The sequence below is a fragment of the Ananas comosus genome, linkage group 11 (assembly GCF_001540865.1).
Source record: "Ananas comosus cultivar F153 linkage group 11, ASM154086v1, whole genome shotgun sequence".
In the NCBI taxonomy this organism is placed as follows: domain Eukaryota; kingdom Viridiplantae; phylum Streptophyta; class Magnoliopsida; order Poales; family Bromeliaceae; genus Ananas; species Ananas comosus.
In genome coordinates this window covers 4,905,007-4,919,602 of record NC_033631.1, presented here as the reverse complement: position 1 = coordinate 4,919,602, position 14,596 = coordinate 4,905,007, and the positions used below count along the sequence as shown (strand labels likewise).

At 35.3% G+C, this 14,596-nt stretch overlaps 2 protein-coding genes across 2 annotated transcripts; one reads left to right on the top strand and one right to left on the bottom strand.

The window, feature by feature from the left end:
- Positions 778 to 2,669, bottom strand: LOC109717039. The gene has a single exon (XM_020242685.1). The coding sequence runs from the start codon at positions 2,643 to 2,645 to the stop codon at positions 1,191 to 1,193; it is 1,455 nt and encodes a 484-aa protein (XP_020098274.1). The 5' UTR covers positions 2,646 to 2,669; the 3' UTR covers positions 778 to 1,190.
- LOC109717591 (probable membrane-associated kinase regulator 2) lies at positions 4,316 to 5,619 on the top strand. The gene is made up of 2 exons (XM_020243437.1): positions 4,316 to 5,427; positions 5,544 to 5,619. The coding sequence occupies exons 1-2, from the start codon at positions 4,316 to 4,318 to the stop codon at positions 5,617 to 5,619; spliced, it is 1,188 nt and encodes a 395-aa protein (XP_020099026.1).

Here is a 14,596-nt window from a genome sequence, read left to right as displayed (position 1 = left end):
AAAAAAAAAAAAAATCTCTGACCGTTGCGTTTCAAAATTTTTAAAAATGGCTCTCTACTAACTATCTGAGAATTTTTACATACATCTAACTCAGTGAATGCATCAGCCCAGCAATTTTATTTTAAAAGTTTCAATTCAAGTAGTGTTGGTAGAAGAAGCGCTAGCTTTTTGGAAGACATGCTTTGCAGAAAATTCGCCCCGCTGTTATTTTTATTGTTCACTGTCGAGTGTCCTCCGCTATATTTCACTGTCGCTGTAAATTAAGATAATTACAGGAAAAATGGTCAAAACCCGGAAAAAGTTCATGTGCTGCAGGCCAAGAGACTTTGTTGCCTGGAGCTGCTGCCCAAGAATCTGCAGAAACTCATTTGCCAAGTTTTCTCAACGCCTTCTCGCTTATACTAGACAGGACTCAGGAGTTCTAACATTAAAGCTTAAGCTCTTGGAGTCCAAATTAATTAAATTACCTGATGCAACAAATTTTAGACTACTATGTCGCATGTGAAATGCTTTATTTTTACTTCTCAAATAAAGAGACTGTTTGAAAAGCCATACTTCTCACCGGTAATAATTAAAGAATAATCAAGCAAATTGAAATGGCAACTTGTACATAGTAACTTTCATTTAATGGTCTTAATGAAATGATCCTTTGACTGAACTTTGTACCGATTTTTACCCAACAACGAAAATGGAAAAAAAAAAAAAAGGAAGAACATGACAAGTAGGCAAGCATGTTTTGCAAACAACGTTCAATAAACATTAGCATCCAAACCTAGGTCTTAATATTATTAGCTGTTGGCAATGAGAGAGATTCTGTCCAGTGGAAAGCCGGAAACAGAAAAAGAAGAAGAGGAAAAAAAGGAAGCAACAAATTGATCAAAACTGTTGTCCTTTCATACCTTAGGCACCACTTCACAATTAGATGAAGAAGAAGAAGCAGCATGTAATGTTTGGTACAGTTAATCAGCGAAACCTTTTCAGTACAGAGCACAGCAAGTTTAGCTGGGTTTGAAACTGCTGATACAATTTGAAGTTCATCTCTTGATAACTTCCACAACTGATTTTTGCACACATGCTCTAGAATAAGCCATTAGCACCCTCTTCACTTAAAAGTTCGTCTAAAGCGTGAAACAAGATACTACAGAATGTGGAAACATCAACAAGAATGAAACAGTAACTCATGTATCACCTCAGAAAGGCCGAGGTGGCTTCTCCAGAACTGCTGAGAAGAACACTTCCTCACCATCTTTATCCATCTTTGGTACAATAACCCACTTGTGCTTCTTGTACCGCAGAATCTTAAACGCCTCCAAATAATCGTCCAAATCCTCCTTCGCGCAAAAGAAACTGTCGATCCATAATAAGCCACCGGGTCTAAGAACCCTATCCCAATCATACAAAACAAAGTCCAAGAGTATGAGATCGATCCAACCATCGAGAAACCTCGTCGTGTGGATGATATCGAGCGTGTTGTCGAAGAAGGGAAGCCTCTGATTAATAGTCAAGTAGATAGGAACGAGCCCTCGTAAAGCAATCATCTCGTTAAAGGGAGCTCCAAGGTTTATAGTAGCTGACACGATAGTCACATTGAACTCCCTCATCCTCGCGGCAAATGTTCCGGTCCCTACACTGAAATCCAGCCCTATCCTTATCTCCCCAGGTTTAAGTTGAAGAACTTCTTTGATGAGGAAATCAGCTGTTAAGTTCGAAGCAGGATCAGGATAGACCAACTCCATCCATCTGGGCATTTCATGGCGCGTGAGATTAAAGCAATCAGAACACTTGAAAAAACCTTTCTTCGTGGCGTTCTTCGCGAGGCAAGCAAAGTTCTTGCATCTGTATTGGCTCCACCGCACGTTCCGATCGTCAGGGAGCTTCCACATGGATTCATTTATAGGAAAAGGCTTAGCATATAGCTTTGGAGCTCTAGAAAAGCATCTCCTTCTAGGTAAGGGGTCGCAGCCGTGGACCATTAGTCTCTGGGCCTGTCTCCAATCATCTTTGCAGAAGTCGCCCACATCGTAGTCCATGTACTCCTCGAGCTCTTCTTTCATCGCAAAACACGCATGGCCGATGCTCGTGAACGTCCCGTTGGCGCCCATGAAATTCTGCTTCCCCAGCCTGCTCGGCTTAATCCTCGCATACTTCCTTATCTCCTCCACAAGAAAGTATTCGATCATTTCATCGTACGGTTGACCACTCTTAGACAACGGATGAGCATTACGGCCGAGGCTTTCTCCGTGAGGAGCATGTCGCCGCTCACTAGGCAGCACGGACTTAGCAGAGCCCACTAGGCCTAACATTTCAATGAGAAAAGAAGTGTGTTTCAATCTCTCATGCTTCAACTCAGATTGGTCTGCTCCAGAATCTCTTGTTAGCTCCTTTAGATGCTCTATCTCTTCAACAAGCTTGTTCATAACTGTATCCATGATCTCATCAACTCTATCTTCCATTCTCTTATTGTGCACATCACCATATATGCCAAATTTGTAGGTGCTCAAAATGGAGCTTTGGGAATAAAATTTTGAGAGTGAGGCCACACTGAGGAGAATTATCAACATGGCTAGAAGAAAGGTGAATGCATATAGCCCCTTCTTTAGTCCAAACTTCAAAAACTGATTTGAGAATCTCATTTCCACCTTCATCAGATTTGACCCCTCCCCCAAAAAAAAGAGAAAATTCTACATTCTAAAAGCTAAAAACCTTGGAGAAAAATCAACACAATACAAGTTGCTTGCTCATGAAACAAGGAATATATATAGAGCTACCCATAAGAATCAAACTTTCAACCATAATAGCAGTAAATTTAGAGTGCTAAAAAGAATAAAAGATAGAAAGAGAAGGAAAAAGAGAGCACCTGTAATTTAAGGGGAAAATGCTATAAGGAATTGGAAGGATTTGTGGTCTTGTAAGTTACTGGAGGCTAAAGAAAATAAGTAGAGATGAGCTTGAAATAAATACTTGGAGATTGGAGTCAGTCAACTAATATGCTTTTCCCAATGTTTTCTTTATTAGTTTCAACTTATTGGATTGAGTAATTTAGTTGGAGGTGTTAAGTAATATTTTATCACTAATAGAAGTTGTTTGGCCCACCGACCGTACGTGACGCAAATGGCAAAAGGTTCGGTGGTTGGTATCAAGTTCGAATTCTAGTTGATTCACATTTTCAATTAATTTTATTTCTAAAAAAAATAAACGAAGCAGGTAGCATGCTGCCTATCTTTAAAAAAAAAAAAAAACTGTTTGGCCCGTTTAGTAACCCCTTGAAAGGAACCTTAGATTCTCAAAAGTTAGAACACCTCAAAACGGTCCGTTTCAAATCTGATTCATTAACTATATTTCGTTCATTATTCTCTCCCCTTCACGTACTTCACATAAAAGCCCGAGTTCTATTGAGCTATCCATTCATAGTTTAAAGCACAAATAAATCTCGGGCCGGGCTAAATGGATGAACCAATTAATCCTACCCGTGACAAATATCTTTCGGCTCGCTTGATGGGCTGATCGGCCCATTTCCATCCCAACGAAGACGTGGAGAACGAAAGAATATCAGCTACTAATAGAAAACTAGAACAAAAATCGTACTTAGTTAAACCATACTCCTTAAACTCCAGTAAAGTGTATTTAGAAGATTACTAGCATGTGGTTCAAAGTTATATTTTGTGTTTAACCCATTCCAACCTTGGAATATAAGAGCTTAAAAAGTTACATTTTGATCGATTGTTGTTCCTAGTTTTAGCGGCAAAAAATTTGTTGATTGATACCTGAGTCTCAAATTCGAATCCTAATTAATTTACATTTTCATCTAAATTTGTTTTTTTAAAAATAAATGAAACAGATAATATGTTACTTTTCTCTCTAAAAAAAAAAAAAGTTACATTTTGTGTCTTTAATAGTCTCAAAATGGTGGGATTCAAATGGGACCTACCGACGGAGGAGGAAGCTACTTAGGATAATTATACTATTTTAGTCTCTTTAGTTTCTAGCCAAGCTTCGTTTTATATATAGAATAAAAATATATTAATACGAAAATAAACAAAATATTTTTTTAACTTACTTTTTTACCGCACTGTAACGTAATTTTTTGTAACCCCAACGAAGCCTAAATCAAAATTTGAGGACTAGGGTGAGACATAATAGAAGTTGGTGTATTATCCTACTTACAAGTCTCTTCTTAGGTTGCGTTTCTCCTTATTTATCCCTAAAAAACTTATAGTAAAGAGAGAGTGTGAAAAAGAGAGAGAAAGAGAGACTTATTAAAGAAGCCGAAGTCCCAAGTGTCCTACTTTACCTCTCTCTGGTGGCTCTCCCAACCATGGAAACCCTCAGCCTCCTCAAGTATTGGCACGGCGCCGCCGCCGCCTCCGCTCCCATTGTCACCGCCACCGCCACCGCCGCCGCCGTGGAGACCGACGAAAACCATAACGACGACGAGGAGGACGACGAGGGCTCCTTCTTCGACCTCGAGTTTGCCGTCCCTGCCGACGAGGACGCCGTCGACAGGGAGAGCTCCGCCGCGGAGTCGGACGACGAGGCGGAGGGGGAGTTCAACTTCGACGTCTCCGGCGAGGGGCCCCGCTCCGGAGCGCTCTCGCCCTCCGACGACATCTTCTTCAAGGGGGGGAAGCTCGTCCAACTGGAGCCCCCCTCCGTCGTGATCGCGCCCTCGGATTCCGATCCGAAGCCCCAGCTCCCCATCTCCCTCCTCAAATCCGCCACCAAGCTCCGCGTCTTCATGCTGGGGCTCCGCAAGTCGAGATCCGCCGCCGCCGACGAGCCCGATGGCGGCGCCGCCGCCCCTGCGGCGACGTCGCCGAAGCACCAGGGCCCGAGCAAGTTCTTCGTCAGATTCAAGGTCGAGGAGGTCCCGATCGTGTCCCTCTTCACGCGGGACAACAGCTCGAGGGTTTCCGCGAGCAAGGAGGCGAAGCCCGCGGAGGACGCCGCGGCGGAGGAGACGAGGTTCGCCAAGGAGGCGGTTAAGAGGTACCTCAGCAAGATCAAGCCGCTCTACGTTAGGGTTTCTAAGAGGTACACCGAGAAGCTTCGGTTCGCAACGCACCCGCGCTCCGGGGGATCGGCGGCGGCGGCGGCGGCGGCGAGGATCGTCGCCGGAGGCGAAGGGGACGAGACGGACGGGGAGGCGGAGGGTGCGGGGCCGGCGCCGCCGCCTCACACGGCGCTGGTGGCGTGCGGCGTGAAGGGGCCGAGGGCGAGCGTCCCCGCGGGGCTGAGGGTGGTGTGCAAGCGCCTCGGGAAGAGCCGATCAGCGTCGGCAGCCGCCGAGGCCGCGCCGGCGCGCCGCAGCCGCAGCCGCAGCCAGCGCCCGCCGCTCAGCAGCGGCGGCGCGACGACTCGCTTCTCCAGCAGCAGGACGGCATCCAGAGCGCCATCGCGCACTGCAAGCGCTCGCTCAACTCCCCAGAGGTATTGTTACCCACCGCCGCGGCGGTTCCCGTCTCCACTCCTTAAATCTTAAAATTTAAATTGTGCAGAGTAATTTATTAAAAAGGTAATTTTTGGCGCATCCTCATTATTTATAGGTTCGGAGTCCGCGTTGGTGCGGTCGATGAGCGATCCAGGCGATGGAAGATCGGAGATCATCGAAAACGGCTCTGATTGATGGATAATATTAACAAGCAGTAGTTGAGAGCTGAGAGAGAATGTGTAAGACTTTTCTCTTCCTCTGTTCAGTTGCAGTTTTTTTTTTTTTTTTTTTTTTTTTTTTTGCCTTACTTCCTTTGCTTAGTTATAATTATATAATATTATATATATACATGGCTCTGTAACTAGATTACATCCCTATCCGAGAGAGTAGAAATCTAGATTCCTCCGCCGTTGAATCCTATGCCCAAAATAGATCACCACCGTCCAAACAAAGACCAACCAGTGCTGCAGCAGTGTTTCATCCTGAGAAAGTCCCTTTCGAAGAAGCTTTCGCAAAGCGGCGTTAATGTAGGAAAGCGCTTACTCGAACCACAACCTTTTTCAGCATGACAGCTGAATCGCCGTGTGCTTTTTTTTTTATTATTTTTTTTATTTCTCTCCATCGTTCACCGTGAATTTTCGATCAATATTATTAGAAATAAAATTAGTAGGCGAAAACTTCGATCAGAGCCTCGGGGAGCATGGACGGTGGAGATTGACCGAGTAATCACTGTACGCGTGCGCTCGCCCCGTATCCATGTCCAGTGCTTTGCTCTCTCAATCTCTATCCGTTGAGTTGTGGGTACGAAGGAGAGCAATTTCTGTCTGGTGAGCTTTAGTTGCTGCATGGACTGCGGCACCGCACACGTTAGAAAAGAAAAGAACAGAAAAAGAAAAGAAAAGAAGAGAAAAGAAAAAGGAATACCCAAAATTGGAGCCGTATCTGGTGCGGGACAGAGTACGTGTCGTCAGGCACTAATAAATTCGGTACTAACGCACCCACCACACGAATCCAAAGCTCCTCTCTCTCTCTCTCTCTCTCTCTCTCTCTCCCCACACTCTAGAGTGAGACAGAGAAAATTAATTATAGTACGTAAATGCTTGTGCGTACTAAAACAAGAGATTCTATTATTTGCTTTACCTTATCGTTTGCGTTATTAAATTCAATAATTTATTATCAATACCATGTAGGTGCCCGTTACTGTTATCTATCGGTCAACCACTGAACCAGATAATTAATGAACTTCTAGAAATACTTTTTTAGGTGACGATTATTTTATGTTGAACTAATTACAACTTATAGGTTTGGAATGCTTTTAGAAGTATTAAATTATTTGTGCTTATAAATTTTAAATCCACCGGCCAAATTTTTTTACCATCAGGTCAAAAATCAATAATAGCATCTAGTAAGTAATTTAGCGATTTTAAAAGTATTCTATATATTTCGGCTCCTGATAACACCTAGCCAAAGGTTATTATTTCGCGCAAAAGTACATAACCAAGGAAAAGTATTTTCTCCACTTACAAGTTTTGATATTCTTTTTTCCATAAACTGACACGCCCAAATCCGAATTAAACATCTGACACATCTTTTCAATCTTTTCAAAATAAATTCCTCATATATATTAATACACAAACTCAGAGGACTCACATGAAATTCCTTAATTCTCGCTAATTTTAAATCCATAACTTTCTTATTTGTTACCGCCGCCTCCTTTCAAAAACATGCTTTGTGATCAGGATCGATTATATATGTCCAATCGCAACGGCTAGTAAAACTCATTCCCAGGATCACACACAATAACTGGAGAGACCATTCTATTAATAAGACAAATGATATGGATACCTTCGAGTGTACTCCAAATTGTAGTCTCTGTATTTACTTAGCACGTACCTTTTAAAATCCTAATTATCTCCCCCACCAAAGGAATCTTGATATTAACTATAAACAAATATATTTGGTGGGTTTTCCTCACCCCCTCCTACCAAGGGTATCTTGGTAATTTATTATTAGTTCAATATTAACAATAAATTTACATAATTAAATTATAAATAATAATATAAAATTTTAAAACTTAATATGATTAGATGAACGCCCTACTATCAACAAGAATTAAAATTTATTATTATGCCTCAGAACTTTTCAAAAAAAATTTATAGTATAACAAAAATTTTCAAATTTTTTAAAGAAAAAGCAGTATTTTTTCTCTTTTCATAACAAAATTCATTTATACTCAAAATTCTAAAAAACTTATAGTCAACTAATTATTCTTTAGATATTAATTATATTGTTATATAATTAACTTATAAATAACTATAATGTTGAAAATTATTTTAAATTAGAGCATTTCTTATTTTTAACTACTATCAACAAGAATTAAAATTTATTATTATGCCTCAGAACTTTTCAAAAAAAAATTACAGTATAACAAAATTTTTCAAATTTTTTTAAGAAAAAGCAGTACTTTTTCTCTTTTCATAACAAAATTCATTTATTCTCAAAATTCTAAAAAACTTATAGTCAACTAATTATTATTTAGATATTAATTATAATGTTATATAATTAACTTATAAATAACTATAATGTTGAAAATTATTTTAAATTAGAGCAATTCTTATTTTTAATTTAAATTCTCTATATCATTTTAAAAAATATTTAAAATTCTACAAAATACTAAACTTCAATTAGTGTCTTAACTATATAACCTTCAATTACACTTTTGTACAAACAAAATTTTAAATTAAATGACGAATTATGATGATGAAGGTGAAAAAAATATAGTGTAGTAGGGTTAATTTCTTAAAACTATTAAAACAAAGTTTAAATATGCAAAATCATAAAACAAATAATATTATTTGTTGAATTGTTTGGAGTTTTCTTTTTCCAAACAAAATATATTTATCTAGAAAATAAAAAAAGTAAAGTCAACTAATTACTATCTAGATATTCATTACAATGTTGTATAATTAAATTATAAATCACAATTAACACCGTTCCTAAAGTTGATAGATGAAGTCATTAATTGCTTAATAAATGTTCGTTTTGAAATAAGTGTGTCCCTTTGTTTTTCTATAATTGTCTTTTCGTTTTCTTAAAATGAGTTATGATAGTCTAGAATTGTGTGTGTCTTTTAGTATTCCTAAAAGTGTCTTTTACTTTCTCTATAAAATTAAAGAGTGTATTAATGTATAGAGAAGATAAAGGGTTATTTGAGAGCCTATAAATAAGTAATGATTTTATAATGAAAAGAAAGTTAAGTTAAGTTGAAGTTTCTACTTTTATTTGAGAATAAGGATTTCTTCTTCCTCCTATCTTTTAGGTGGATTTTCTGTGAGAGAAGAGTGTTACTCAACCATTGTGTTGGTAGATTCCGCATAGCGGTGAGTGTGCTCGAGTTTGACGTGGTGGATTCTACAGCGGGTCGAGTATTTATCGTGTTATATTGGTCCTATCTCCATGTCCCCTCTAAGTTCCGGCGTCAACAATAATATAGAAAATTATATTAAATTAGATATTTATAAAATTTTACAAAACACTAAACTTCAATTATTGTCTTAAGGTTAAAAATATAACCTTTAATTTTACTTTTATACCAAGAAAAATTAAAAGACAAATTTGATCATGAAGGAGAAAAAAAATATAGTGTAGTAGAGTTCATTTTTGAAAATTAATAAAGCAAAGTTTAAATATGTGAAATCATATAATAGATAAATATAATTTTTTTGAATTCTTTGGACTTAAATTTAAATACATTTTTCCTTCTCTTGTATACAAAATATAATTGTGATTTTGTTCCAATAAACTCATAAATTACATTGCGAATTTCGATGAGGAAGCTACAAACAAAAATGTAGTGTACCAGAGTTAACCTTTAAAAATCAGTGATGTAATATTTAAAATGCAAAATTACAAAATAGATAAACATAATTTGTTTGATTGTTTGGATTTAAATTTAAATTCTGATAGATAAAGTTTATTAGCTCATGGTTGATGTTGTGGGCATTTTCCATCCTCTATTATTGATAGGAAGTAAATGATTTATTAAAAAGAGTATTCATCTTGTGTATGATATTTTCTATAGCCAATATTAAAAAAAATAGTAAATAATTTATATTTAATTTTAAATTTTAAAATAATTTTTTAAAAATATAATTTTTATAAATAGTTTATTCTAATAATACATATTATAGAGGTTTAAATTGTAATTTTAAATTTATAAATTAGAATGATTGTGCTTTATATATATATATATGACTCAACGACCTTTATTCTTCCGGTAGTGCCCAAGAAATGTATGTGCTCATAGAAATGAATAGTTTATAGTTTCTTCAATTAGTAGAGAAAGAAAAAAATTATGTGCAATCCTTTTATCTTTCAAGCATAGGAGAAATGGAGGTTTAAATATTTTCTTCTACAAACAAAAATATTATAACTTTTTCAATTAATAAAGAAATAAAAAATTTAATATTTGATTTCTTCATCGTCTTGGCATCCGATAAACGTGGTGGGAAGGATCGAGATGTATCTTCTCCAAGATATGAAAAAGTTCCTCCAAGAAACGAGGAGTTAAGAGTTTTGGCGAAAAGGTATCTTCTCTAAAAAACGAAGAGATTGAGAAGATATATTTTGTCCAAGAAAGAAAGAGATTTCTTAAAAAAATAAAAAGGTTGAATAAAAAAGTGTACACTTTAAATAAATGCAATTAATAATTATTAGATATTTGTAAATTATTTATTTTTATTATTTCTCTATTTTTTCTATATAAGTTGCCATAAGCAATGACATTAATTAGAACTTGAATTTGAAGAGAAAAGAACTATTAGAAAAAAATATTCTGAATATTATGTGAATTTCAATCAATTTGGTGATATTTATTTAATTGGTCTTCATACACTTACTGAACAGTTAGTTTTGTAAAATTATTTGTTTAAATTTTTTTTTTGTTAATATGTACTTTTTTTTGAATTTTTTTAAAAATTGATTATTTACTTATATTTGAGTGAATTGTATACGATAAAATTGTACTTGTAGTAATCTTTTTAATTTACTTTCATATTTTTCGATGATTTGATGAATTAGTTGCATAGTAACTTGCTTTCACTTTGTAAATTAATTGTCTTCTCTAAAATATTATATAAAATAATTAATTAATGGCTAAATTATATAAAATCTTCCTGTCAAAACTTGATTTTTACTTTTTCCCTCTGTCATTTAAAAACTTACACTTTGCTCCTTTGTAAAATAAAAAATAATCATAAGAGGTACGGTATAACTGTGATGACAAAATAACTATTTTGCCCCTCATCATTTTTGCCAACAGGAGAGAAGACCGAGGGCATTTTTGACATAAATATATATATAATAATATTTTATAAACGGAACTCTAACGGATCACTAACGGTAAGGGGTGAAATGAACATTTTTCATTTTACAAGAGGGCAAAGTATAGGTTTTTAAATGACAGGGGGAATGTGAAAAATCAAATTTTGATAGAAAATTTTCTGTAATTTAGCCCTAATTAATTATCACTTTTATCTTGTTATTTTAATAAAACTTTTGCTTTAATACTTGACATTTATTTTGTAACAACAATCGGTTACATCCTGACCATTAATATTTCTAGGAATACAATCGAATGTTTTATTTGTTCAACTAATAGTTGTTTTTTCTTTTCTAACAAAATTTCATAACTCAATTGAGAGGTACCCATATAAAATATTACAAACTATAAACAAAATACACATAAGTATTATATATAGAAAATATAGCAAAATGAAAAACATAAATTTGAATCAATAAGAAGTAAGATTTTTTTTCTTTAAATTATACTCATAAAAAAATTCTTGAAGACGATGACGAAGCTTCAGTGATGAATATCACCGAGTCAAAGTTTTCTCACTTAAAAAAAAAAAAAAATGATCATCAATGACGACAACTAAGACAATAAAATTAGAATGAATTTAACTCTTCTTTTATTACTTCATTTTAATCTAAACTATTTTCATGTATGGATGTTCAAATTTATATTTTTATTTTACTATATTTTCTATCCAGTATTTTGTTCATAGTTTGTAATATTTTATAATTTTTTAAATCTGACATTACTATTTAAATATAATATTATTTATTCACTAATTTATTGATTTATTTAATTATATTAGAAAAATCTATACGTGCAACGCACGTGCACTGACTAGTATACCTAAAAGTAGGTATTATTTCTTACCCCCCACCTATTCAAGAATGCGCAACTCTCCGCTCTTGGATGAATGGAGAGTAGGGTGTACAGTCACTTTTGAATGTATACGTAGTATTTACGAAATAATATCTGTATACTTTTGGTTCTTAAATGATGAGGTTTGTGATGCTTTGATTCTTTTTTTTTTTTTTTTTTTGAGAGAGATAGGTAGCACGCTATCCGTTTTGTTTATTTCATTTCAAAAAAAACATAGCTGAAAATATGAATCAATTAAGTTTCAAACTTAGGACCTCGGATACCAACCACTAAGCCCTTTGCCACCTGCTCTAGGGAGGGGTCAGTTTTGATTCTTAAAATTTTGTTTTGTTATAAATTATGATTCAAACTTACTTTCAAAGTAAGTCCCATGAACTAATTTACTGAACTAAATATTAATATGTGCCAATGTGCAAGCGAACAAAGCATTATTGTGACGCAACAATAGCTAAGATATGACATCATTTTCAAATCAACAACACATCAATATACAATTAATTAACTAAATTAGATTGTATGACTTAATTATAATAATTTATAAAATTCAAGCTAGGAGTTATATCAAATTGAAGTTTGAAGATCAAAGTATTATTCCATTCATAGCCTTAGAATCAAAGTACAATTTAGCATAAAATCTATCATGCTATGTGTGTTATTGGCACTAATGCGTCAACACGATTATCGTATTTTACTTTATGAAGAGTACAATAGGAGGGTAATATATTAGATAAAATTTTAGTGGAGAGCTCTCCAACGACAATGACGCTTTATTGAAAAGCACTTGATTCACTGCCACATATTAGTTTTGCCTTCATCGAAAAATTATTCAGATATTTTTAAAAGATAAAATTTAAAAATTTAAAAATTTTAAAAAAGATAAAAATAAAATTAATACATAACAGTAAATCAAGACTCCTGAATGAAACGCCTCGGGACAACAAATTTGATAGGGGTATTATTGTAAATTGAAGCTACACATAATGGGATGATTAATTCTTGGTTTGTGGTTGCTTCAAACATGGCATGTAATAGTGCATGGTGCACCGTGACAACGATGTTTAAAATTGATTGTGATATCAACGTAACCAAATAATATATTTGTCTCTAGCGGACCAGATATAATTATGTTATCATACTCGTTACAGCAATGATTCGTTGGTAGTAATGATTAGGAACCTGGGCCGAGCGTTACCATACCTTGCCTTTCATGTTAGGTTATGTTATCAATGGGCTTTATGATTACCAAAGTTAATTTCAAATTTCATTCTGATTCTCATATTTTTCCTAGATTGTAAATTACACCATATATAGAGAGAGAGAGAGTAAGGCTACTGTGCTATTAGGAGTACAACAGTCCTTGTGCTCCTAAGTTCCTAACCGCCCATCAAATTTGATGGGTGGTTAAGGTGAAAGAGAAAAGACAAATTGGAGAGAAATTCAAAAAAAAGAGAAATTAAGAAACCCAATTTCTTTTCAATTTCTCTTCTTTCTTTCACCTTAACTATCCATCAAATTTGATAGGCGGTCAAGAACTTAGGAGCACAAAGGCTGTTGTGCTCCTAATAGCACAGTAGCCCTACTATACATACATATATATATATATATATATATATATATATATGTATGTATAGAGAATGGTCAACCAATTAAGCGTACCACCACTTTCTGTGAGCGGAAGTTGGAAGTTCTCTAAGATATAAGTATGCATTAAAGAGAAACCACAGGTGAGCCCAACAACTCGGGAAAAAGAAGGGGGAATAGGCAGTTAGAAAAACTTCGTAGGCAATTTGTTGAGGCATTCATCTTGTAGGTCAACAGTGCAAACACGTTGAGATTAACAAAGGGACTTTTGACAATTGTCTCACTAAAGGAAGATTTGTTTAAAGTTACAAACAATGGAAGAGGAGACTCCTCGAGGTCTTTGATAGGAATGTCGAAGAAACATGAAATTCCTATAAGATTATCAAATTAAGTGGAGATTTTCTGACTATGAAGAATTAGATGTATTCATAAGAAGATGACTATTTAGAAGTTTGAATGCAATACAATGAATTTAATATGTAATGATTCTAAAAGCAAAGAAATCTAGAGATATCAGAAAAGAACAACATAAAGAGTTAAACAAAGGCCAAAAAGGCACTTCTAAAGCTCATTTACAACATTCATGACATGGATCATATGTTCCTTAACATGCAACATGATAGTACAGTTACCAGCTTGATGTAGTTATATAATGCAATGATAGACCTTACCAAGCCACCAGAGAGCTACAAGAGTGAAGAGTCCAACATATCCAAACAGCTTTTGAATATCAACTCTTTCTCCCTCCTCTCCAGAGAACTTTTTGAGAAGCACTGCAGTATTGTAAAACAATCTGGTAAACTATATACACTCTATTCCATAATAGAGAAAGAAAAACAAAGGGTAAAGAGGATGAAATCCAACCAGTAAAAAGACCATATGTCATAGCAGAAAGAAGACCAAACAGATCACCAGTAAGAGACCTCTTCCCATTCCTGCATAATATGGCATGCTTGCTGAAGATTAATCTTTGGCAATCACAAAAACAGCTGGTATTATAAATATCTTACATATTCTCAAAAAATTAGCTTACCTTTGTTTCAGAACCTTAAGCATGAAGAGTACATATTAATTTATCTCGATTATAAATAACAAAGAACAAGACATACGCAATGAGCTTACCCAGAAGAGCTCAATTCTGACTCATCTGATGCCCAAGTCTTGCCCATAGTTGTCATTACAACCCCAGCCATGCTGATGAAGACAGCAACAACTTTTGCTGCATTTAAGGTATCTTGTCCCAAAAGTATGCCGATGAAAAGAGTAAAGAGCCCGGAAGTAGAAGATAGTACAGTAGTGCTTGCAACACTGGTTCTTGCAAGTGCTGCATTTGATAAATACTACAAGGATCC

Excerpts from the sequence above, each read along its gene's own strand:
- LOC109717039 (XM_020242685.1), bottom strand. The coding sequence starts at position 2,645 with ATGAAGGTGGAAATGAGATTCTCAAATCAGTTTTTGAAGTTTGGACTA.
- LOC109717591 (XM_020243437.1), top strand. The coding sequence starts at position 4,316 with ATGGAAACCCTCAGCCTCCTCAAGTATTGGCACGGCGCCGCCGCCGCC. Across the intron at positions 5,428-5,543 it reads GCTCGCTCAACTCCCCAGAG|GTTCGGAGTCCGCGTTGGTG; the intron begins GTATTGTTACCC and ends CATTATTTATAG.